The sequence below is a fragment of the Lampetra fluviatilis genome, chromosome 31 (genome assembly GCF_964198595.1).
Source record: "Lampetra fluviatilis chromosome 31, kcLamFluv1.1, whole genome shotgun sequence".
Classification (NCBI taxonomy): Eukaryota; Metazoa; Chordata; class Hyperoartia; order Petromyzontiformes; family Petromyzontidae; genus Lampetra; species Lampetra fluviatilis.
This window is the reverse complement of record NC_136305.1, coordinates 3,084,896-3,107,065: the sequence shown is the minus strand read 5'-3', so window position 1 is coordinate 3,107,065 and position 22,170 is coordinate 3,084,896. Positions and strand designations below refer to the sequence as shown.

Here is a 22,170-nt window from a genome sequence, read left to right as displayed (position 1 = left end):
CAGCTTCATCAGGCGATTTGCCAGAATTGTGAAGAAATCTTCCCTGTTTCCGGTCATCTCCCACGAAAACTTGGCAGCGATAAGATTCGGCGAGAGGTCGCGGGACAAACATGCGGGACAAACAAAGCCGCGATTCCTCACCGCGGCAGGGAGTTGTACCGCCGCCGCGTGGGCGAGAGCAGCCCCTCGCGCTCCTCCTGCCGCCTGCGCTGCTGCTGCTGCTGCATCTCGACGGACACAGAGTGGCGGCCGCTCCAGTGCTCCGTGGGCCCCGGAACCTGGGTGGGCACACACGCGGACATCGGCCACGCGTCCTCACGGCAGAGGTCGCAAACGGGTTTTGATTCCTTACCCGTACCCGTACCCGGCCGCACCAGGGTCGCAAACGGGTACCCGTACCCTACCCGATACCCGGCTACCCGTACCCGGCCGGGTATCGGGTAGGGTACGGGTATCGGGTACCCGATTGTGACCTCTGGGATGAAGTCATGTTGCAGGCGCGGGTGGGTTGATTCTAGGAACTTGAATTGTGAGAAGAGACAAGACATTGGGAAATGAGTGACAAACGGTGACTCACCAGTGACTCACGGCCTACCTGTACCCTGCCGCACCACGGTCGCAAATGGGTACCTGTCCCCGGCCGGGTACGGGTAGCCGGGTATCGGGTAGGGTACGGGTATCGGGTACCCGGTTGCGACCTCTGCCTCACAGGTCGCAGGGTGGGGTGGAAACTAGGAGGGGTCGGTACCGACGGGACAGAAACGCGTGCCCGGCGTTAACGCTACCACGGGGATGGGGGAACCCTTCCCTTACGGAGGGTCGAATAGAAATGTCAGATGTCCTAGGAGGAGACACACATGAACACAGTGGTTGATACACGGGTTACGGGCCCAGGCCAAATATTTAACTTGTTGGTACCACCTGAGATGACCAAACTTGAGTTGTACCATCATCTTAGAATCATCAACAAAAGTGAACGATACAATGACCCTATTTAATACGTTTGTTATCATGCAAACCACTATTATTAGCCATCCACATAAACTGGTAACACTAAATACTTGCCACCTCTATTAGTACAGAATTCAGCTCTGCGAGATGAACTACGTTCGCTACGAACGCGGCAAACTCGAGTTCAATTCCCTACCATAGCTTCGAACATCTGCAGTGAGTGATATCTGAATACTCCTGTCCCCTGCCCGCTGTGGAATGACACAGCATGGGAAGACCTTCATCCAGCAGTGGATTGACAACGGGCTGTGAATTATGACCCTATATAATAATAAAACATCAACGGCCCTCATAGTAAACGCCCCGAGCATCAGAAAGTTGAAACGAAGGATGCAGATTGCAAAAAAAGTGGGAGGTTTTTTTCCTCTTGAAATTATTAAAAAACGAGAGAGGGAGCGAAGGGGGGAAAAGGGGTATGAGGAGGCGATGGCAGACGGCGGCGAGAGGGCAGCCGCGTGAACTCCTCACTGAGAAAGGGGAGTCTCTGTCAAATCGCAAAACTGCAACGGGTCCCAGGGGGCACGCACAGCAACTGAGCTTGGAAGCAGAGGCAGCCACCCTCGTGATTTATACAAAAAACACAAGGCAGGTGGGGCGAACGGCTAGGAAGTCGGAGCCCTGGGCTCACGCCACTCAGATCCTGGGGTTGGAATCCAGGTTTCAGCCTCCTGTGATTAAACCAGATTCTCAAGTGTAGACCAGTTGATGATCACGGGCCTCTCACCGACTTCTGCACATAATATGACTGAACACCAGCTCGGAGAATTAAACAAAATATCGGTTTGACAGTCACGCGATGAATGTTACTCTCCGTCGCAGGCCGGGTGGCAAAGTGTTATGCCCGACTGTGTGGACTAGAAGTCACGTGGAGCGATCTCCGAGGTAGCTCTGCAATATCAACTTCCGCGGGCCATTCTCTGTCACGTTCCGCTGCGCGAGTTCTTCAGGACACCGACAGCACCATCGGGATAACACTGAGGGGCAATAGATGCTAATGAGAAACTAATTAAAATGAATGCCATGACCTGGACCCAGCGAGCATCCCCCCAGACAAAAGAACACAGAGAAGGGCCAGAATCCGCTTTTTTTTAGTCGCTAAACTGAAACCCAAGTCGGTGTGCAAAGTGCTTGCACGTGCCCCTAAAATATCAACTCCGGGGTAAAAAAAAAAAGTGTTTTACCAGGTTCCCTCTGCACTGCACTTTGCCGGCTTTTAACAAAAACCAGAGCTGCCAAAAGCCAGCCTTCACTTCGCAAAATTGCCTCTCGACACGAAGCACTCCTTCGTAGGTGTATTTATTCTTAATTACGTTGCTTTTTCTTTTTTAGATCTCATCCATGCAATGGATTTTAAATAGAGACCCTCGCCCGGATAATCTGCCTGGCAGGTCTGTGGGGGTGCAGCAAGGGCCATGCCTGGTTGGCCGTGCTAATTGAGTTAATCACGCCAATCTACTACGCAGCTGAAGTGGGGGGGCATGTGGGACATACCGGCAGGGAAGGGGGGGGGGCAGTGGGCAGTGTGCGTGTGCTGTGTAGCGCTGTGTAGGACGTGTAGGGCTGTGTAGGACTATAGGAGTGTATAGGGCTGTATAGGGCTGTGTAGGGCTGTATAGGACTGTATAGGGCTGTGTAGTGCTGTGTAGCGCTGTGTAGCGCTGTGTAGGACTTGTAGGGCTGTGTAGGACTACAGGAGTGTATAGGGCTGTATAGGGCTGTGTAGGGCTGTATAGGACTGTATAGGGCTGTATAGGGCTGTGTAGTGCTGTGTAGCGCTGTGTAGGACTTGTAGGGCTGTGTAGGAATATAGGAGTGTATAGGGCTGTGTAGGGCTGTATAGGGCTGTGTAGTGCTGTGTAGGGCTGTATAGGGCTGTGTAGGACTGTATAGGGCTGTATAGGGCTGTGTAGTGCTGTGTAGGGCTGTATAGGGCTGTATAGGACTGTGTAGTGCTGTGTAGGGCTGTATAGGGCTGTATAGGACTGTGTAGGGCTGTGTAGGGCTGTGTAGGGCTGTGTAGCGCGCGCACACAGCAACACCGCACCTCCCTGCTTTGATTCTCCTCGAAGATACGGATGGGTGTCACCACCAACCGCGTATGAACATCAACAGGCCGATATGCACATCTCCTTCACGAGCGGAAAGTTTAAAGACATGAGCCACTGTGCACTTGTGGCCATGCAACCCAAACTGTGGACCAAGAAGTAAACCACTCTGGTCTGCACCCCTTCAACGGAGGAGGAAAAGCTAAATTACACGAACCCTCTGCTGAAGCCACCTCGTGGCTCACAGACCTCGACATTGGTTGGCACTTAGCTCCTGAACATAATATTGCCATATACTAGAAGACCTTGGATTGCTAGTAACTTGATCTGCGAGTGTTTTGCAAGACGAGAAAACAATTTAAATAAATATGAATTTGATAAACGAGCGAGGCCTTGCAATACGAGTAGTACGTGCATACACTTTGTCTGCCGAGCGTCACGTGATCACAACTGATATACGAGTGCTTTGATATACGAGTGCTTTGGATTACAAACACATTTCCGGAACGAATTATGCTCGCAATCCAAGGTTTTACTGTTCTAGAATATAACTTTAATCCATAATGGATCATGGCAGATGATGAAGGGTGATGAATAATTCAGTGGTGGCCATCCTTGTGGTGCAATGCAGGAACCTGCAAGCAGGCTGTGTTAAGGCAGAACCTCTTTTCGCACCGCACGTAGCCAGCCGTGCCAGATCGGAGGTGCGGGGGGGGATTTACCGGTCCGGTCATCCCGTCGGCTGAGCCGGCGTCCGTCGTCCGTGCCTCGTCGGCGCGCAGCTTCTGGAACTCGTGCCGCAGCTGAGCGACGCGCTCCTCGCTGCTAGAGGGTGGACGAGTGCCGCCGCTACCGCTGGTGGTGGTTGGCGGGGGAGGCGAGAGAGAGAAGCACGCTGACATTTCTGTGTAGCGAGCTACGACGCGTGCCATTTATAAAACATTATCGCGCGTAGAGTCACATTGTACTTAATTACGTACGGGTTTCCGTTGCGTCATGCGATTTCACATATGTACCCAAAATTCGCCGTAACATGCGGTTTCAATTTACTCAGAAGTGGTTACGCGGTCGGCCGTGGGACAACATTGTACTTTATGCGAAACTCGCTTTGTGATTTTTTTTGTTGGAACACATCTACCGCACGAAGCGAGGGAAACCCGTATTGTGTATTTACATTGAGAATGTAGGCATTGATAAATCATACGGCCCTTTATCAGTCCACCCTGTCAGTTAAGGAGGTTGTTTGACCATACCTCACCTTGTCGGTCAGTGCGGGTTAGTGAAGCAGGTGCGCACCCAGGACCAGTTCAGATTTCACTCGCCACTTACACATTTTTTTTTATCCCCCGCAACTGAAAATCAGTTCCTCGAAAGCTCTTTTGACAAGCGGCAGAACGCGGCGCACGCATGCATGGAACAACCCGACGGCACGTTCAGGGAGAGGAGCGAACATCACCGACCGAAACGTGGCAAAAGAAGAAAAACAACAACAACACACTGCCGCCCGCTCGCTCCCCGCTTGAAACAAAAACCGGTTTCAAAAGCGGCAATCGAGTGCCCGTATTTGTTGTCGTTGCGAAGCGAGCCGGTGTTTTTCAAGGGCCGGTTCGCGTGCACCCACCCGCCCCGTCCGCAAGTCGCCATTGTTGCAGGCCACCCCCGCCGCCACCCGCACCGCCACGAAATACAGGAAGCCAATCCTGCCCTGTTTGTTTATTCAATGCACGTGTCCTTTCACCTTCGCTTATAAATTGTCCGCTAAAAATTTACAACTTGTTGCTGGAACTCCGCGGAGGTCTTCCAAGAGTTTAAAAAGAAACGTGTCTCTGGAACGTCTCTCTCTTAGAAAATCTCAACAAAAAAATTCCGGCGGAGCCAAGCGTAACAAAAACCCATGCGACTTGCGGTCAAGACGAGCCCGGCGCTTGCCAACGATAAGAGTCACAAAGCGAAGAGGGAAATGAGCAATCAGAGCCACCCCAGTGACAGACGAACACCGGGCACTCCTCGTTTCCCGGCATCCACGCCGAGCCAGTGGTAGAAATGTTGCACACTCTCTTCAGGTGCCTATGGCACAGACGCATCCTAATCAAAGGATAACTGCCAATGGCATCCTCTCTAAAAGTTGGACAGCCACACTGGGCGATTTATCATTCTACTAAACCATCAGAGATCCTTATAAAGATGTCAAATATGATGATGATGTTGTGGTGGTGGTATCCGAGTCAACCACGATCTGCTGCCAAAATGAGCTTTCCATAAAGTGCAATAGAACGTATAATACACTCGTTGAAACAGTTTAGCCAGACACATGCAATAATAATAATTAAGATGAATGATGAGTCGTGACAGGGAGGGTAGTAGTGACAGCATAATGAAGAGGTAATGAATGAATAGGTAAGGAAGAGGTGATGACCAATGACTGAGAGGCAGCCAAACGAAGGAAGAAACGAAGGAAAAACGAAAGCCAATAAAGGAACTAATGAAAAAACAAATGAAGGAAGAAGCCCAAGATTACATCCAGTGTGAAGATGCATCAATAAAATCAGCTCGTTCGTGGGTGCTCAGCAGATTACTACTTCGCAAGGCCGTTAGAGATGGTGACAGCCTCTTGGATGCCTTCATCCAGCAGTGTATTCATCACAGCTGCTGGCGAAGATGACGACGACGATGACGCGCGATTGGCAACAAACTAAAACTTCCGCATCGTCCAAACCTACCCGCCAGATCGCGGCGCCGACAACCTCCGCGTCTTGTCCACCTTCGCGTACAGCGCGTCGATGTCCGCGTCCGCCACGACACCCAGGGCATTCTGGGTAGCGGCGACCGGGGCGGCGGTGGCAGCCGGGGCCGAGGAGGCGACGCGTTCAGACGCCGTCGCCCCGCGGTCCTCCGCCACCAGGAAGTGCGACACCCTGGCGTACGCGGGGTCCAGGTCGTCGTCCTCCACCTCCAGCAGCGCCGCGGCACCGCCGGCGGCGGGAAGGGACGGCAGCGGCTCGGACGCGATGGAGGCGGCGTTGCCGCGGGACTCGGGCGGGGAAGACGGACGGTGGCGGGACTCGGGGCCGCGGCGGCTCGCCGCGCCGAGGCTGTCGCGCTCGCGCTGCAGCTTGAGCTCGCGGTCGCGCGCCTGCTGCTCGCGCAGCTCGCGGTGCTTCGCCTGGATCCTGCGCCCGACGGACGGACGGTGCGCGCGCCATGCGTGACGGGGTTGAAGGATTGCGCGCAGATGGGAGCCACGATCCGAATTATGCACAAAGACGTTGGGATTGGAACGATTCCCGCACCCCTCCGCACTCCCCTACCCCCCCTCCCTGCACCCCCCCCCCCACTTACTTCCCCCCCCCCCAAAGCCATATCTTGCCCCCACCCCATTACCCATCGATTGTCCCTTTGGGGTCGTAATTTTGGGGTCGTAATTTTGTTCAGCAATCAACTCCCTGTGGTGAATGTAACAAGCCACGAGTAACAACATTTTTTTTACGCAAGCATAAACATCTAAACTTGCCAGACAGACACGCACCTGCCGGGCGAGGAGGTCGTCTTTGCCAGGAGTCAAAACAGCAAGAAGGTTGCTAAAAAATAGGAGCTTTCTTATTTTTTTTATACTAAGATAGTGGCAAAAGGTCCCATTTTGTAGCTGCTCACCCCAAGCTATAAATGCTCTGATAGTGTCATTGTCTTTGGCGTTATCTGGTCTGACACTGGTGAGACGAGACCCTAAAGAAGGCTGTCTCTGGTGTAGGCAAATCCGTTTTGAAAAAATGCATACAGTATATGATCAGAGCATGTTTGTTTGCATGTTTACCACAAGCACCTTGTGTGGCTAATGCGAACTTGATTCCTTGCAAAAGATTTCTATTTGTTTTTTTCAATATCTTAACACCTCTTTTATTACCAGAAAGGGTAAAATCATAAGAAGGTTGCTGATATGCTATAGGGACGCAGACAGGAAGGGAGCAAAGGGCAGTTTGATCTTTGACCTTGGCCTCAGAATGAGAGGGGGCCGCGTCTGGAATTTTACTCTGGGTCTCATTAACAGTTTTGGCAGGCCAGACAGGCCATCTGTGATCCAAGAAGCGTTCTTCTCCTCTCATGTGTTTTCTCCGGGCACTCTGGTTTCCTCCCACATGAAACACAAAGGTTTACCTGAACGTAATCCTATCTGGCGCACGGTCACATAAAACGCTCTCCCCCCCGTTCCTCCCCCCAGGAGAGTTCCCCACCGTTTCCTCGCTGCTTAAAAGGCACAGGGCCACACGCCCGGTCACCAAAGGCCTTGGGGACTCGGGAGTCATTTAATCCTGGCAGCTACGATGCTCTCGGCGTCCCAGAGGAAGCGCAGATGGAGAGCAGTGGAAAGGATGGAGATGGAGAGTGAAAGAGGAAGGAGGGATGGAGGAAGAGTGGAAGAGAGTGGATAGGGATGGAGAGGAATTGGAGGGATGGAGAGAGTGAGACGAAGGCGGGGGATAGAGACAGAGAGGAAGTGGGAAATAGTAGGTAGGATGGAGAGGGTGGGACAGGGAGGAAGAATGGGATGGAAAGGGAGACAGATTGAGAGGGAAAGATGGTTAGGGAGATTAAAGTGAATCAGAGGGATGGAGAGGAAGTGAGATAGTGTGCGAGGGAACATGCGAGTAACGTGGGCCCCACCTCTCCTGCTCCCTCCTCATTATGCTGATCTCCTCGTCGGTGAGGATGCTGTCATCTCTCCTCGATCCCTTCCTCTCCACCTTCACCGCTTTCTCTTCTTTTTTGCTCTTCCCAAACCTGCGATACACATCAAGCACAGATGTAACTTGCACAAAACGCGATTCAAACGACACAAAGAAGTTTATGCATATGCATGGAATTCTGTAACGATTTCCAAACTGTGTTTGTCTTCGCAAGTTTTTTATTAGCGGCACGGAAGCCGACGTGTGGGTGTCTGGGCAAACAAACTAAAAGTTTGCGCATTTTTAAATCGTTAATTTTGTTCTCGGTTGAGTTTACACATTATGGGCAACCCTTGGACAGTCGGGACGGACAGGGCTCACGTAGAAAAACGATAAACAGTACACGGCACGATGCTAAAAATGGGACAAGAAAAATAATCAACCCGGGGGAATCCAACGGTGACCCCCGAATCTCTGTGGGGTGGGTGAATCGTGACACGGCTGTCATGTACTCTGTACTCTACCTGAACATAACTCCCAGTCCCTTCATGATGCCCTCCTTCTTCTCCTTGTCCCTGTCCTTGCCGCGCTCCTTCTCCGGCTTGCTCTTCTTCTCCTTTCCTGCCGTGCCGCGGCCGTTGTGCCGTCCCCGGGGTGATCCCGGTTGCGAGAGCGACTGGAGGCGGTTGGTGAGGGCCTTCGGCGGGCGCCAGCGAGGGCTGTCCACCGTCTCCTCCTCCACTGCAAGGCGCGACGCAGAGAGGCGGGAGCCGCTGTTATCAGTCTCGCAGCGGAGCCAGTCGGCGTCAGGTGGTGACGGCTCTCGGGAAATTCCACCATCAGCAAAGGGAATAATCAAACATGACTCCTTGTAAAAAAAGGTGTCAGTTTTGTTGCCAGATAAAAGGGTAAAAAAAACAATGATCATATTTTGATACTGGCAAAGGAGGTTCCAATGGTGTAAATGATTACCCCGAGCTCTCATACTCTGATGGTGCATTGTCTTTGAGTTGTGCGCCTTTTGGCGTCATCTGGTCCAACACCATGTGAGACTAGGCTCTAAGAAAAGCTGTCTCGGGTGTGGACCAATCAATTTCAAGGACAGTGCATACATTATCAGAGTTGTGTTTTTTGTTTGCATTCTGACCGCAGGTATTGTGGTCAATGCAAACATGACTCCTTGTAAAAAAAGGTGTCAGTTTTGTTGCCAGATAAAATGGTAAAAAAAATATATCATATTTTGCTACTGGCAATGGAGGTTACAATGGTGGAATAATTAGACCTCGGGCAGCGGTGATTGGGGCTCGCGATTATCGGTCTGAATTGGGACGAGGGGGTTTCATCTCGGTAAGGTGTGTCTGGGTCGTCTATCGTGACCTTATTTTACTTTACTAAGTTTTTGTTTATATATCCGAACCCAAAAACTGATGAGAAATTCATATTTCTTCATGCACGTCTGTTTCGGTGCGTACCGCGTTACACTGTAAGCCACGCGGCTCCGCATCTGCCGCAGCATCATCCAGACTTTGTTTGCTGCTGTTTGAGGCCACATTCTTAGCAGTAATCCCTGCAGTTTTGGATAAACATATACTGTACATCTTTTTTTAAGTGCTACCCTTTTATAAATCCACTGCAGAATGAAATTTTTCACCATGCCGTGGCGTTCATCGGGTTTGTTTGACCATATTTCTCCATGCGAAGAAGAGTTTTATAGTTCATCAGATTCCTCCAGCATAAATAAATATTCTGATTCTGAGTTCAGACATCACTCCCCGATGGCGTTAGCCATGGACAAGAATAGGTCACCAGGTCCAGCGAGCAGTGCGCTAACCACCACAAGCGGGCTCTATTAACGTGACCAAATCTAGCAGCGTCTCTCTCCCGGTAAAAAAACTAACACTATCCATTGACACATTACAGAAACTGTTATCAAAGCTTTTGCTAATTACCATTACAAAGCAATCAGACGAATGTCAACCGAAGCCAAAAACAACGTTCGAAGAACTCCAAACATTTGACGTTCAAAGAACTCAAAACATTCGTGCTCAGAGATGAGAATCTAAACAGGCATCGCCCAGCGTCCGAATCAATTTTGCGCAAACCGAATTCGCGACATGACCCGGGTGGGGATAATTTTTTTTATCCGCTCCTGCCCGCGACCCAAATCAAATCCTTAGCGTTCATATGCTTTCACAGCTGCGTCTAAACAGGCAGGAAGTTTAAAATGTTAACGTGAAACAGAAGGCCCTGAGGGAACCGGCCTAGTTGAAGCGTGGGGGCCCCCAACGTCTTGAGCTGTTTACACTGCATCCCCCCCCCCCCCCCCAAGCCACCGTGATCACAAGGCAACACTCTTCCTGCACACAGCAGCAAGTCAAGTCTTCCTTCGGATTCATGTTCTCTTTTTTGTTGTTGTTGTTGTCGTTGTTTAAATATCACCGCCAACGACACGCTCTCCCCTCCTCCCCCCCCCCCCCTCCTTGACGCGACACGTTCAGTCAAAAAATACAAAACGGCGCACGGGGCAAATGCGGACACGTCGCAGCATCGTACAGGTCAAGGGGGGAGACAAAAAAACCACTGCTGAGGAACAACAAGAGTGCCGAGCAGGGCCACCTGCACCTGGAAACCAAGAGGACCGAAATGAAGGGGTTTACACGACTCCCTCAGCCCAGATGTTGACTACCTCGCCTGTATACAGGAGGTCGTGGGGGTCGATCCCTACCCTGACGCCTCTCTCTCCCCGTGGTCGCGTTGATTTTTCTCCGGGTCCTCCGGTATTTCCCTCCACATTTAAAATAAACACGAGTATTTGGCTGCTATAAATTTCCACACGATAAGCCACTTCGTCGCGTTATCATTTGTGGCCAGGTCACTTCTGAAAAAGAGCGAAACAGCTCAGCGGAGGCCTTACCTAGTCAAATAAAACATTGTTTCGTTTCGTTTTCAGTGTGAAAAACGTGTGGAGATACGCACTTTGTCCTCCAGACAGTCACAATTTAATCACTTTTTCGGCGTCTGGAACACTCAGAAAGTCTCTCTCAAGACTGGCGGCCCAAGGCCACCACCCCAAGCTCATTTTATTTACAGTATACTTGTTGCAAGGGTTAGTTGGCAAGTTGAACATTGTGAGCTGTTATTTTTTGCATTTATCAGTTTGTAAGTTTGTGTTTTGCCATGTTGGCTAATTATTTGAGCCACTCAAATAATTACAAACTAACACGTTAATTAGTTTGGTAATTAACCTGTTCGTTTTAAAAATTTAAAGTGTATTGGTTAACTTTGTTTTTCATATGTTCATTCATAAGGCCATTAAATTAATTTGCTTAGTATTCTAAGCTTTGGAGCGAGTTTAATTAACTTGTTAGTTTATTCGTAGGTTAATTAGTTGTCTCGTCAAAACATTTGTTGATATTTTTCGTTTGTAAATTTGGTGATCAGCTTGTTAATTAGTTCGCTTGCTAGCCTGTATGTTCACGATCGTGTGTTAGAGTTTGTAGGTGCATTTACTCAGTAAGCCGTGAAATCTTTTAATTTCTTAGTTTACAAGCAAAGTTTGCGCGCATGCGCAGGCAAATCCCGTCTGTCCGTTTGCCGACGCGACACTTACACGTGTCGGGGTCGCTGACCTCTCCCTCCCCACGCCCGTGCCGGCTGGAGCCGGCGCTGCGCGACTCGGTGACCCACGACTCTGCGTCGCTGGCGCCCGTCCCCGCACCACCACCGCCGCCGCCACCGCCCTCCTCGTACGACTTGTCGATGGCGGCCCGGAAGCTGGCGTTGCAAGCTCGCCCACGGCCGAGGCCGGAGCGTGGGCGTCCCGGCGAGAAGACGCCGTGGCCGCCCATGTCGTCACCACCGTCGCCTCCGTCGTAGTCGTCATCGTCGTCATCGTCGTCGTAGTAGAAGTCGCCGTCGTGATGGCGATCGCCGCCGCCGCCGCCGTCGTTGGCTCCCGACGCCGCGGCCACCGCGGCCTGAAGGCTCTCGAGCGAGCTGGACATGACCAGGCCGAGCGAAGGGCCTACACTCCTCGTGTTCCACCCTTAGGGAGTAATGATACACGAGTGACTTAATTTTTTTTGTTACGTTTTTGATTGTTTTTTACTTTCCTAACGGCTTTCATTCCAATTGCGCTATCGGCACCATGTGGTGAGACGACGCGTCCTCTCGGAACTCTCGTGGCACATTAGCCCACGTTCGAGAACGGCTTGTGGAAGGATGTTTCACAGAACTACTTCTGAGATTCATTCAGGTGACAGCCCAATTCCCAGTACGGAATATTTTTCAGTACTGGGAATTAACCAAATTAAGTGAAATACCATATTTAATAGGGCCTTTACTTGCAGTGATTGATGACTGGATTTGCAACAATCACCTTACTACACTTGAGAACCTGGTCTGATTTTGGGTGTCTGCTGGGATTCAGTGCTCAATCCCGAGTTACCCGGCCAGTTCTTTTGATAATAAACCATTCACTTATCTTGAATAATCCACATAGCAATCAGTTCAGTGTTGATTTAAACTTATTGGCAGTGATCGTCAACAACGTAAAATTTGTGCTATAATCGGCACCGTTTTTTTTGTGTTGTTATCGGAGAACAGCGTCTCCCTTCCAACAACCACGAGATTTCTGCTGCCAAACGTTAATCTCTCAAAATAGTTACTTAAAAAAATCGCAAGAAAATACACAACCGTAACTCTCGCAGCTGGGCCGAAACAAATGAGATTAGAAAAACTAATTTGATGATGGGTATTTATGAGCGCGGTTACTGGCGATGGGCATGAGATCATCAACTTGCCAACTCCGGCAAAACCATTATGTGCCCCCCCCTCCCCCCCCAAGCAAGCCACGCACCCCCCTTTAACAACTTAACTCACGCCACATGCATGCGGAAATCAGTTACAACCATATATTTGTTTATTTAAATTAATACAAAAATCTCCCAAATATTTAATCGTTGCTGATTATGAGCCAACCCCGAAAACCGTTCCCACACGGGGAAATCAAGGTGTTGGGCTCAACAAATAGCGGATGTTTATTCTGGTGGCCGTGTCTCTCTCAGGTGGCTGACACGTTTGCTCGGTGAACGTTAAAACTGAGCTCCGCTGGAGCCTGGGGCATTCAACAACAAAAATAACCCACTTCTAAAAACCTTAAATGCACACACATGGACAGCAGCGGGATCTAATAGGCGGCAGACACCCACCCGTCACCACGCGACTGTCTTGGCCGCTGGCCTGCACCAGTACCAACTGGGGTGGCAGGTGCAAACCTCGATTTTCTTCGAGAATTTTAGGTCGAGATCACAAATTATTATGATAGCAAGATCCTTGTGGTAGCCTTGCGAGATGACGATAAACCCAATGTTTTTAAACGGAACCATATTATATTTTTTATAGATCATTCAGGAATGTAAAAACATTTAATATGAAACGTCTACATATAATGAATAATGTGTCTTTTAAACCATCTTCTTTGGGTCTTTCGGTAAAGTCATGGAGAACAAAAAAAAATAACCAAAAAAAATACGTTTCGATCCTGATGAAGATTGCTTGTGTTGCGATCGAAACGTCGTAGTTTTTTTGTTATAATTTTTTTTGTTCTACGTGACTTTATCGAAAGACCCAAAGAATATGAATTTCTGCAGTAACGAAAGCTTCAAGTCATATGGAACCAATCCATTATGTTTTCTGGCCATGGTGGATTCTGCCCATTGTAGACGCTGCTCATGGTGGATATTCGTCGCATTTGCCACCCCAGGTGGTACCACAAAACCCACCATTGGCTCACGGCCTACGAGGGGGGGCAGGGGGCGGGGGGGGGCACGTGGCCTCTCGTCCCTCTTCCCAGCAGGCCACGAGCGCCGCTAGGGGGTCCCCCCTCTCGTTTAGCCATCGTTTCATTTCAAGGCCTCGTTTGATTGCAGGAGCGAGCGAGGGCAGAGGCCACGCGAACCGGGGGAATTAAAGAACCCCCTCTGGGCTCGGAGACACAGAAGGCGAGACGGCACTGGTGGTGACAAAGTGCTCCCCCCCCCCGCCCCACCACCAAGCCCTTAACCCCCCCCCCCCCCACACGCGCTTTGAAGCAACAGACAGCGGCCAAATAAAATGACAACTCCGGGCGGGCCAAATTAACGGTCGCCGATGCCGGCTGGTTTAAAGGCCGCTTGACCTTCACGAGGGTCGCCTGGTGAGGCCGAGCCAGCGCGCGGCCGGCTTGGGAATCATCGCCGCGCGGCGGGGCTCTTGAAGCGCGAGCGTGGAGCGAGGTTTGCGCGCTCGCACCGCTTTACCTGCCCTCTGCTGCGACGAGCGGCCGCCGCGGTCGTTTTCGTCGGCGACTGCGAAAAGAAACGGGGTGCGGTTTTTGACAACGTGCTCAACTCCGTGTTCTATTATACACGAAACATGTGTATATATGTACACACGTGTGTGTGAGTGTGTGTACATATGTATGTTTCGTGCTTGCATTCATCCTCGGAGAGAGCGGAGCAATGTTTAGTTCGCGAATTGACTTTGAACACGAGCGACCACTGCGCTTTTAGCAGAAACGGAGATTGATTTGTTGTTGTTGTTGTTTCTGTGTGATAGCGATCGATCCGACGAAGGCCGGCATGGCAAACGAGAGAGTGGTGTGGCCAGCACCTGTGCTGCTGTGAACTGCACCATCGCATGAGATGCTCACTTTCAGGCCAATTCAAGCGAGCGAATCCCCCATCTGGTATGGATGCCAATCTCCCCTGACGGTATGCATCATGGCGATACAGGGCTACACACATATATACATTTCCCCCCCATATAGCCTTGAACCATCTGTTGGGGCAAGTGCTGTGAGGGAGCACCCATTGAGGCTGCATTGGGACGCAAGGGGGGTGGGGTGACCAGCACCATGCCTGGCCGTATAGGTCGCCCCAGTGCTGATGGTGACACACTGATGGTTACATTCTTCAGGCTGAGTCGACCTCGGGGAGGCCCAGCCCCAATTCAAATATTCATCACTGTCATTGGTCGTAAGTGAGAATCGAACTCGGTTCGCCGGGTTCGTAACGCAGTGCGCCAACTGCTGAACGACCTCTCTCTCTATAATGACACACACTTACAAAGACAAAGGTCCCCCAGGTAACCCACACGGACTGTCGGGGCAAGTGGCGTTCGCGAGCAGCAGCACCTATGAGGGGCAGCACCACGCCCAGCCACCTTTGTCTCCTTAGTGGTGACGTTTTTACACACCGCACCACGTACTCATTTGAGGTTAAGTCGACCTAGGAGAGGCCCAGGACCGGTTCAGATAATCGTCACTGATGTTGGCCGTGAGCGGGAATCGAACTCGGGTTGCCGAGTGCCTAGCGCAGCGCGCTAACCACTACACTACCGCTCCCCACGTGCACACGCACACACCTACACACTTACACACCTACACACGCACACACGTACACACGTACACACCTACACACGCACACACGTACACACACACGTGCACTCACTGATGTCCATGCTGCGCGACTTCCTGTGCCTGATGCCGTCAGCGGGGCCGTCGTCCCCGAGGCCTCTCCCGTGCCCCTGGACGCTCGACCACCCAGGCTCATCCTCAGAATCGTGGCACCAGCCCACGCTGCGGGCACATCGTCACCATCGTCATCCTTAACGAGTGATTCGCCAACCCTGCCTCCAATATTCTGGATTGCGAACAGGCACCACTGCACTTGGGTAACTCTCATGATGGTGGTGGTGATGATGATGATGATGGCCATGATGGTCACGATAACCATGACAATGATGATGACATTGATGATGATGATACTAAGATAATTATGACAATTAAGAGATGATGGCACTCATTATGGTGACGACTACAGGGAAGGGGGAATAATGGTGGATCACGCCTACCTCGTGACAGCAGGAGGCCACTGCGTGCCCCGTGGCCCCGATCCACCGTCCGTCCAGGAGCTGTGGTTGAGGAGCGGCGTTCGCCGTGGCGGGAGAGGAGGTGGCGGGCTGTCCGCTAATTCTCGGTCCCTGGGTAACGTCCCCCACCCTCCTGTCCCCCCCCCCCCGCCCCCAACAAAAAAAAAACCACACGGAGCAACGCTTTAATTGATGTCGTTCGTGCTCGAGCAATCTTTTCGATTCGTCACGAGACGCAAGTTGTGCTGCACATCGTTTGTTTTACTCTCGTCGTTCACTCCGCGAAGCGGGGCTTCTCCATCCTGGTCTCTCGAGTTCTCACCTGGTTAAATGGAATAACCTTGCAACTTGATTCTATATTAAACATGGACGGTAGGTACAGTCAATTAAACCAATTCTTTCGATCGATCAATCTCAACGTCAGGTTCTCGTCTTGCCTGCTCAACGACGTTCAACCGGTTTTCTCGGCATCTTTACAGCTCTTGTTACGGTGGTCATGAACGACATCATGAACATTGCCACCGGCATGCCATCTTCACAGTCATCATCGTGACTGTGGTCATAAGTGACGTGTATCTATGTTGAACTTATTTTGCACCATATGTAGCCAACCGTGCTAATCAGAGGTACATCATCGTTACCGTGAATGTCGTCAACATTGTGCATAGCACGCGTAACAAAAAGCACGGTAACGGTGCACGATCATCATCATCATCATCCGTACTGTGACCACAACGTCAACATCACTGCTCTTCGCTGTTCATACGGTCTCTTCCGGTTGCTGTCCCGTGTACGGATATTCCAGGCCCTGTGCAAATCATTCCCCGAGCAGGGCTCTCCACCGCGTCTTAGGATGGCCAACCGGTCTATTGTCCGACAAACTTTGTTTGTAAGGAATCCTAGCGAGCCCATTGTGCTCCATGATTAACACATCGCCCCCTCAGTTTAACACGTTGGCCTTGGCGACCAATATCATCCGCAATATAAGTTTGTTTTGGGGTTAGATTACGTAAATATAAATGTGTCGTTAAATCCGCCACCACCCGACAAAGCCAGTTAGTAAGGTTTGTCACGTGAACAAAACGTGCCAATTTGTGACTAGTTCAGCACACCAGTGCATTGCAGAGCAAACCCACAACATTTACAATTCGAGTATTACGTTTTGCCGTCAATTATCGCCCCCCCTGCAAGTAGACTATACTCATATGTGAATCACATCACCATCGAGGTAGCCTTGTGCTGTAAGAGCAGTGTGAATACCAGATGTACTTATGCATTATTATCATTATTGTTACGGGCTGCCCATTTCATTGTTTTCTCTACGATCACACTGCTTACGAGCTTGTTGCCTGGTTCATTGTCGAACGGATGGGTTTGTACACGTGTCTGCGTGCCGTTATTCTCATCTCAACCTGCAGTTAGTTATGTACAAGGCACCAGCGGTGGTGCAGCATTTAGCGAACTGCGCTCTGAACACAGCGGCCTTTGCGCAGGACGTACAGAAAACCAACGGCCGGTTTCAACACGCACGCGACTAACAGATAAAATCATACAAACGCCCTCTTACCGAGAATGCCATTCTTCAGCCCCGATTGGTGGGCTCCGATCGTGTGATAAAGGAGGGAGTTGTAGTCTGAGTGAGTCTGATCCACGTGTCCAGGTGAAACGGCCTTGGAGGAGCCCTGAGGAACGATCGGCTGAGGAGGGCAGACAGAGGGAAGAAGCAAGCACGAGCGAATATCCACATTTCCATTATCAGACCGTAGCCTGTCCCAACACCAATACCCCTTTTCCACTGGCATGTCTGAGCCAAGCCAGCATGGGACCCTCATGGTATGTGGAGGGGGGGGGGGGGTTCCGCTGGCTGTTTGCTTGCCGAGGCCGCATCAAACTGTGATGCACAGGTCTCACGAGACATCTCAATCGGGCTTGGCATCATCAGTTAGTCCACTGACTCAGTGGACTGCGTCAAACAAACACAAATGTCTCCCCTGTATAGCCTTAACAGACTGTTGGGGCAGGTGCTGTGAGCAAGCATCCATGAAGGCCGGCACGACACAAGAGGGGGCCGGGTGGCCACCACCACACCCACCCTGACGCCTTTGTTTCTCCAGTGGCGATGTTTATAATCCCGCAACAGGTACTGATTTGAGGCCGAATCAACTCGGGGGGAGGACCTGGGCCGGTGCGGATAATCGCCACGTCGCACGCGACGTCGAGGTGCATCTACACGGACGTGCGTCTCGGCTCTTTCGCTGCGTGCGACGTCAGCGGCACAGCTCTGCTTCCGGACAAAACTTTCACCTCCTGACCTGCGCCATGCCAGGCCAGCTTAGCATGCCCACCGACCCGCCCCCTCCCCCGCCCCCGGTGTGACTCGGTTGTGCAGTTGCATGGAAGAAGGGGAGAGAGGAGAAGGGGGGGGGGAGAAAAAGGAACAATGTCACGCCTCCCCTCAGGTTCTACCCGATGGCGCACCTGGCTGAAGCGGACGGCACGGCGAGCCACCACGATCTGGATCATTCCCCGCACGTTCCCGTCGGTGGACATGGAGCGCCGCAGGACCTCCATGGCCTCGGAGTTTGTGCGGCCCAGCAGCGACTGGCCGTTCACCGCCACCAGCTGATCGTTCACGCGCAGCCGCCCGTCCTGTGGGGGTCAGCGAGAACCGCCGCGTGACCTTCGTCGTCGTAATTGAGGTTTAAAAAAAATTGAAACATCCTCTTCTTGGTTCTTTCGGTAAAGTCACGTAGAAGGGATATAATAAAATAATAAAAATAAAACATAATAAAATAATTCTCACGACGTTTCGGCCACAACGCAAGCAACGCAAGCAGCCGTTGTGGCCGAAACGTCGTGAGAATTATTTTATTATGTTTTATTTTTATTATTTTATTATTTCCCTTCTACGTGACTTTACCGAAAGAACCAAGAAGATGAATCCCTGCAGTCACGAAAGCTTTAAATCGAAATGAAACATCCTCCTCGACGTTGGATAATGATGACGGCGATGACGGCGACTACGAATCTCCCTGTATGAGGTAAAGGTGCAGTCCTGGAATCATCACCATCGTTGAAACCAAAATGACAATTCCATCACCACTGTCATCATTATCCCATCACAACCGCTATTTTTACCTGTCATTATCATCAAACATGCACAATCATTATCATCAAAGGCAAAATCACAATCAACATAATCATCATCATCACCCAATCAAAATTATTGTTTTGTCCTTCCCCACACCTCCTATTAGTTGGTTGGCTACGTATGGTGCGAAAGAAGTTCAACATACATACGTTTGCTGTCATCGTCATCATCATCACAAGAGAACCAACAGTCTAAATCAGCAGTCATGCTTACCACCGTCATCTTCATAATCGCCATCACGTTCATTAACACCATCACAGCGAACAAAAAAAAACATTTACACAATCGTCATCAACCACTCCCCCCTTACTGCCTCTTTGTCCGCAGCACCGCCCTAATTCGGCACCTTGGAGGCGGCTCCGCCGAAGATGATGGACTTGACGAAGATGCCGAGGTCGGTGTCGTCCTCCCGCGAGCCCTTCACGCTGATGCCGAGCCCCGCGGAGCCCGAGTCGTTGAGGGGGATCTCGTAGGTGAACATTCTCCTCGGCGTTTCGGGGGGGGGCGCGGTGGCCGACCCCTGGTCCGCCGCGGGGCCCTCCACCTCGTCGCCGTCGCCGCCCGCCTTCTGCTGAGCGATCGACACAGCGCGCCGCGTGTTGTTCGGTAGCAGTCGCGTGGCAGTAGCAGAGTCACAGTGACCCTGATGCCTGTACGTCTCTCTCTCACAATCATAACCGTGGCTTGGAGATGTTAACTATCTCGCCTGGTATACAGGAGGTCGTGGGTTCGATCCCGATCATGATGCTTGCATAATTAGAGTTTGCACGTTGCGTGGATTTTTCTCCGGGTCCTCCGGTTTTCCCCACGCACATTTAGAAACATGCGTTCGGAGTATTTGGCTGCAACACATTTACATATGATGATAAGCCACTTCCTTGAGCTATCTTTTGTGGCCATAGCGCTTCTTAAAAATCGCTATATAGCTTAGTGAGCCTTACCTGATATATAAAAAATGGTTAATAGTTTGTAATAGTTTAAATAGTAGTTCATATCGTCCAGCTATTTATTACAGTCGCTTGGTGGTTTGAACCAAGAGGCAAAACCAAGGACGGTGTGATGCACCGGCAAAATTGTCAAATATATATAGGGGTAAAAATAATACAAAAACATAGAAGAGTAGGCCAAAGATCCTCTAAAGTGGCTCTCCAGAGTTCCCTCTAGTGGTGGCACATGGGTACACACCCCGAGTGGCAGCACTTCCCGTAAAACTGAGACGTAATGATGGGATACAAGTGAGATGTGAAGTGTGTTTATTATACATCTGGAACGGTGCTACAAGAGACCATCATATGTAGCCTATAATAATGTACATCAGGTGCTCCTCTGGCCTCTGGGCCCTGGTGCAGTTGCACTGTCTGCACACACTTGAAAACTACACCACTAACAAAGGCCCCCCTGACTCACATGGAGACCCATAAGTTCGCATGGAGACCAGTGAGATTGCATGAATTGCAGGGGCTCTGGTGCAAGATATTAAATGAGCCGCCCCCGCTGTCCTATTTCTGAACACGCATCGTAGCCCAAACGTCCCAAGCGTGGGCCGGATTGCCAAGGTGACTCAACCGCCAGGGCCGACCGTGTAGCGCCGCTCCCTGCTACGTGCCGGGAAGCACAGGCCTGAGTGCGCGGGGGCGGCTTCTCTCTCTCTCTCTCTGGGGTCTCTAGATTCTGGCCCCTGTCCTGTGCTGCCCCCATCCCCTCCTCCTCCCATCACCTCTTGGTCGTCCTCACGGCTTTTCACTTCTCCACCTCCAAGCTCTGGCAACAAGAGCAGTGGGATGGGGGAGTGATTGCCCAACGGCAAAGGCACGACGGCCCGTGACGTCATTTCACGCGGCCCATATTCACACGATCGTGATGTGTGCGATGTACTCGGACAAACTGACGTTTTCATCAACCCGGATGGTGATGGTGTAAGTGATGTGTGTACTTAGGGAACTATTTCTACTATTTATCCATGACTGCATCTTAGCTGCACTAATCAAGTACTACTGGCATCGACACTGTTTCTAATTATAACGCCACCGCACAACAGACGTCGCAGTCGTGCGGTAAAGCTGAGCCCTGCTCATTTTTCGCATGATTATTATTCTTGTTGTTGTTGTTGCGTAACGGTAAGGTGCGTGTTGACGCGTTCGCAAGCCGACAATATTTGGCCACCCCTCTGTGAACCCCCAATCTGGCGAGCTCGTCTGTGCGGTCTCCCGGCGTTGCGCCGTCACTTGCACAGCTGCAGAACACGTGTCCTCAGCCACCAACTTGTTTCCCACGTTGTTAACATCGGCAAAATATGGGACAATTTAAAACGGTATTTATTATAAAGAGACGCTTGTGCTATTCCGTCAACCCACGCAAGACCCAGCAGGGCGAGGGGTCCACCAAACCCTATGACCGGCAGGACATGGGGGAGAAGCCTTGGTTTAGTGGATTGAGAAAGGGATTCATCTTCTTGGTTCTTTCGGTAAAGTCACGTCGAAGAGAAATAATAAAATAATAAAAATAAAACATAATAAAATAATTCTCACGACGTTTCGCCCACAACGCAAGCAGCCGTCCTCAGGTGAAGAACATGTCTGTCGGAAAGACAGCGTCTCTGAATGAGCACCACCGGGCTTGGCAGCGTATATTTAAGCTGGGTTGGAGGGGGAAGGGCGCCTTGACAAAGGAATTTGCATATCAAGAGGAATTTAGCATATTTATGGAAAATGCAGATTTGGGATTAGTCGCTACTTGTGGAATGTGTAGGAGGTGGGGGGGGGGTTTCAAAGTCATATTATGCCCGTGCATTATGCAGGATTAGCAGCATCAAAGGGATGTTCACGATAATCATTGTATCCGTGACAGATTTGATATTGGAGCAAAAATCTGTTTGTCGTCAGCCGCTATTCAGTGGCACGTGTAAAACAGCAGGCCTTCATCCAGCAGTGGAGAGATCAATGCAAATAGTGATGATCATGATGACAAAATGGCAAACCCTACAGTTAAAGAGCCCATCAAAACACCACGGTAAAGCGAGGTCAAAGTGCCTCCCCCGCATTGAAATGGCTTCGTTAAGATCTTATTTTATTTTTGCCAGGCATGTATCTACACATCATTAGGTTCTGTTCAGTGGCGCCTTCTTCCACAAACAAAAGCCATACGTATCAGCCAGGTCCACAAAAACTGTGCAGTACACCGTAATAAAGTTCACAATAAATACCGGTACCAGATCTCGGTACAAATCAACTCCTGCCGCCCAAAACACAGACGCCAATTCCCAGACTGTCGAGGTCAAACCCGGACATATGGCAACTCCAGTTCCACGTGTATAGTGGCAGATCCTAGAGATAAGCAGCCGACTCAGAAACAACTCACAGCGTCTCCCTACTCAGGATGAGCACGTGGCGGT

General features: G+C 50.8%; 1 protein-coding gene across 3 annotated transcripts in view; it reads right to left on the bottom strand.

Annotated features, from left to right (window-relative positions):
• The window catches only part of LOC144943454 (partitioning defective 3 homolog B-like), a 98,524-nt gene that overhangs the window by 3,872 nt on the left and 72,482 nt on the right, over nucleotides 1-22,170 (bottom strand). For 2 of the 3 annotated variants that reach the window (XM_078870885.1, XM_078870883.1), the window contains 12 exons: nucleotides 19,126-19,350; nucleotides 18,107-18,277; nucleotides 17,196-17,325; nucleotides 15,611-15,761; nucleotides 15,208-15,335; nucleotides 14,017-14,064; nucleotides 11,328-11,762; nucleotides 8,242-8,458; nucleotides 7,716-7,832; nucleotides 5,777-6,226; nucleotides 3,779-3,911; nucleotides 142-278 (listed from right to left, as the gene is read on the bottom strand). In XM_078870885.1, coding sequence (XP_078727011.1) covers nucleotides 142-278; nucleotides 3,779-3,911; nucleotides 5,777-6,226; nucleotides 7,716-7,832; nucleotides 8,242-8,458; nucleotides 11,328-11,762; nucleotides 14,017-14,064; nucleotides 15,208-15,335; nucleotides 15,611-15,761; nucleotides 17,196-17,325; nucleotides 18,107-18,277; nucleotides 19,126-19,350 — 2,342 coding nt within the window. The remainder of the gene's footprint in view (nucleotides 1-141; nucleotides 279-3,778; nucleotides 3,912-5,776; nucleotides 6,227-7,715; nucleotides 7,833-8,241; nucleotides 8,459-11,327; nucleotides 11,763-14,016; nucleotides 14,065-15,207; nucleotides 15,336-15,610; nucleotides 15,762-17,195; nucleotides 17,326-18,106; nucleotides 18,278-19,125; nucleotides 19,351-22,170) is intronic. The other variant, XM_078870884.1, reaches the window with a different exon arrangement.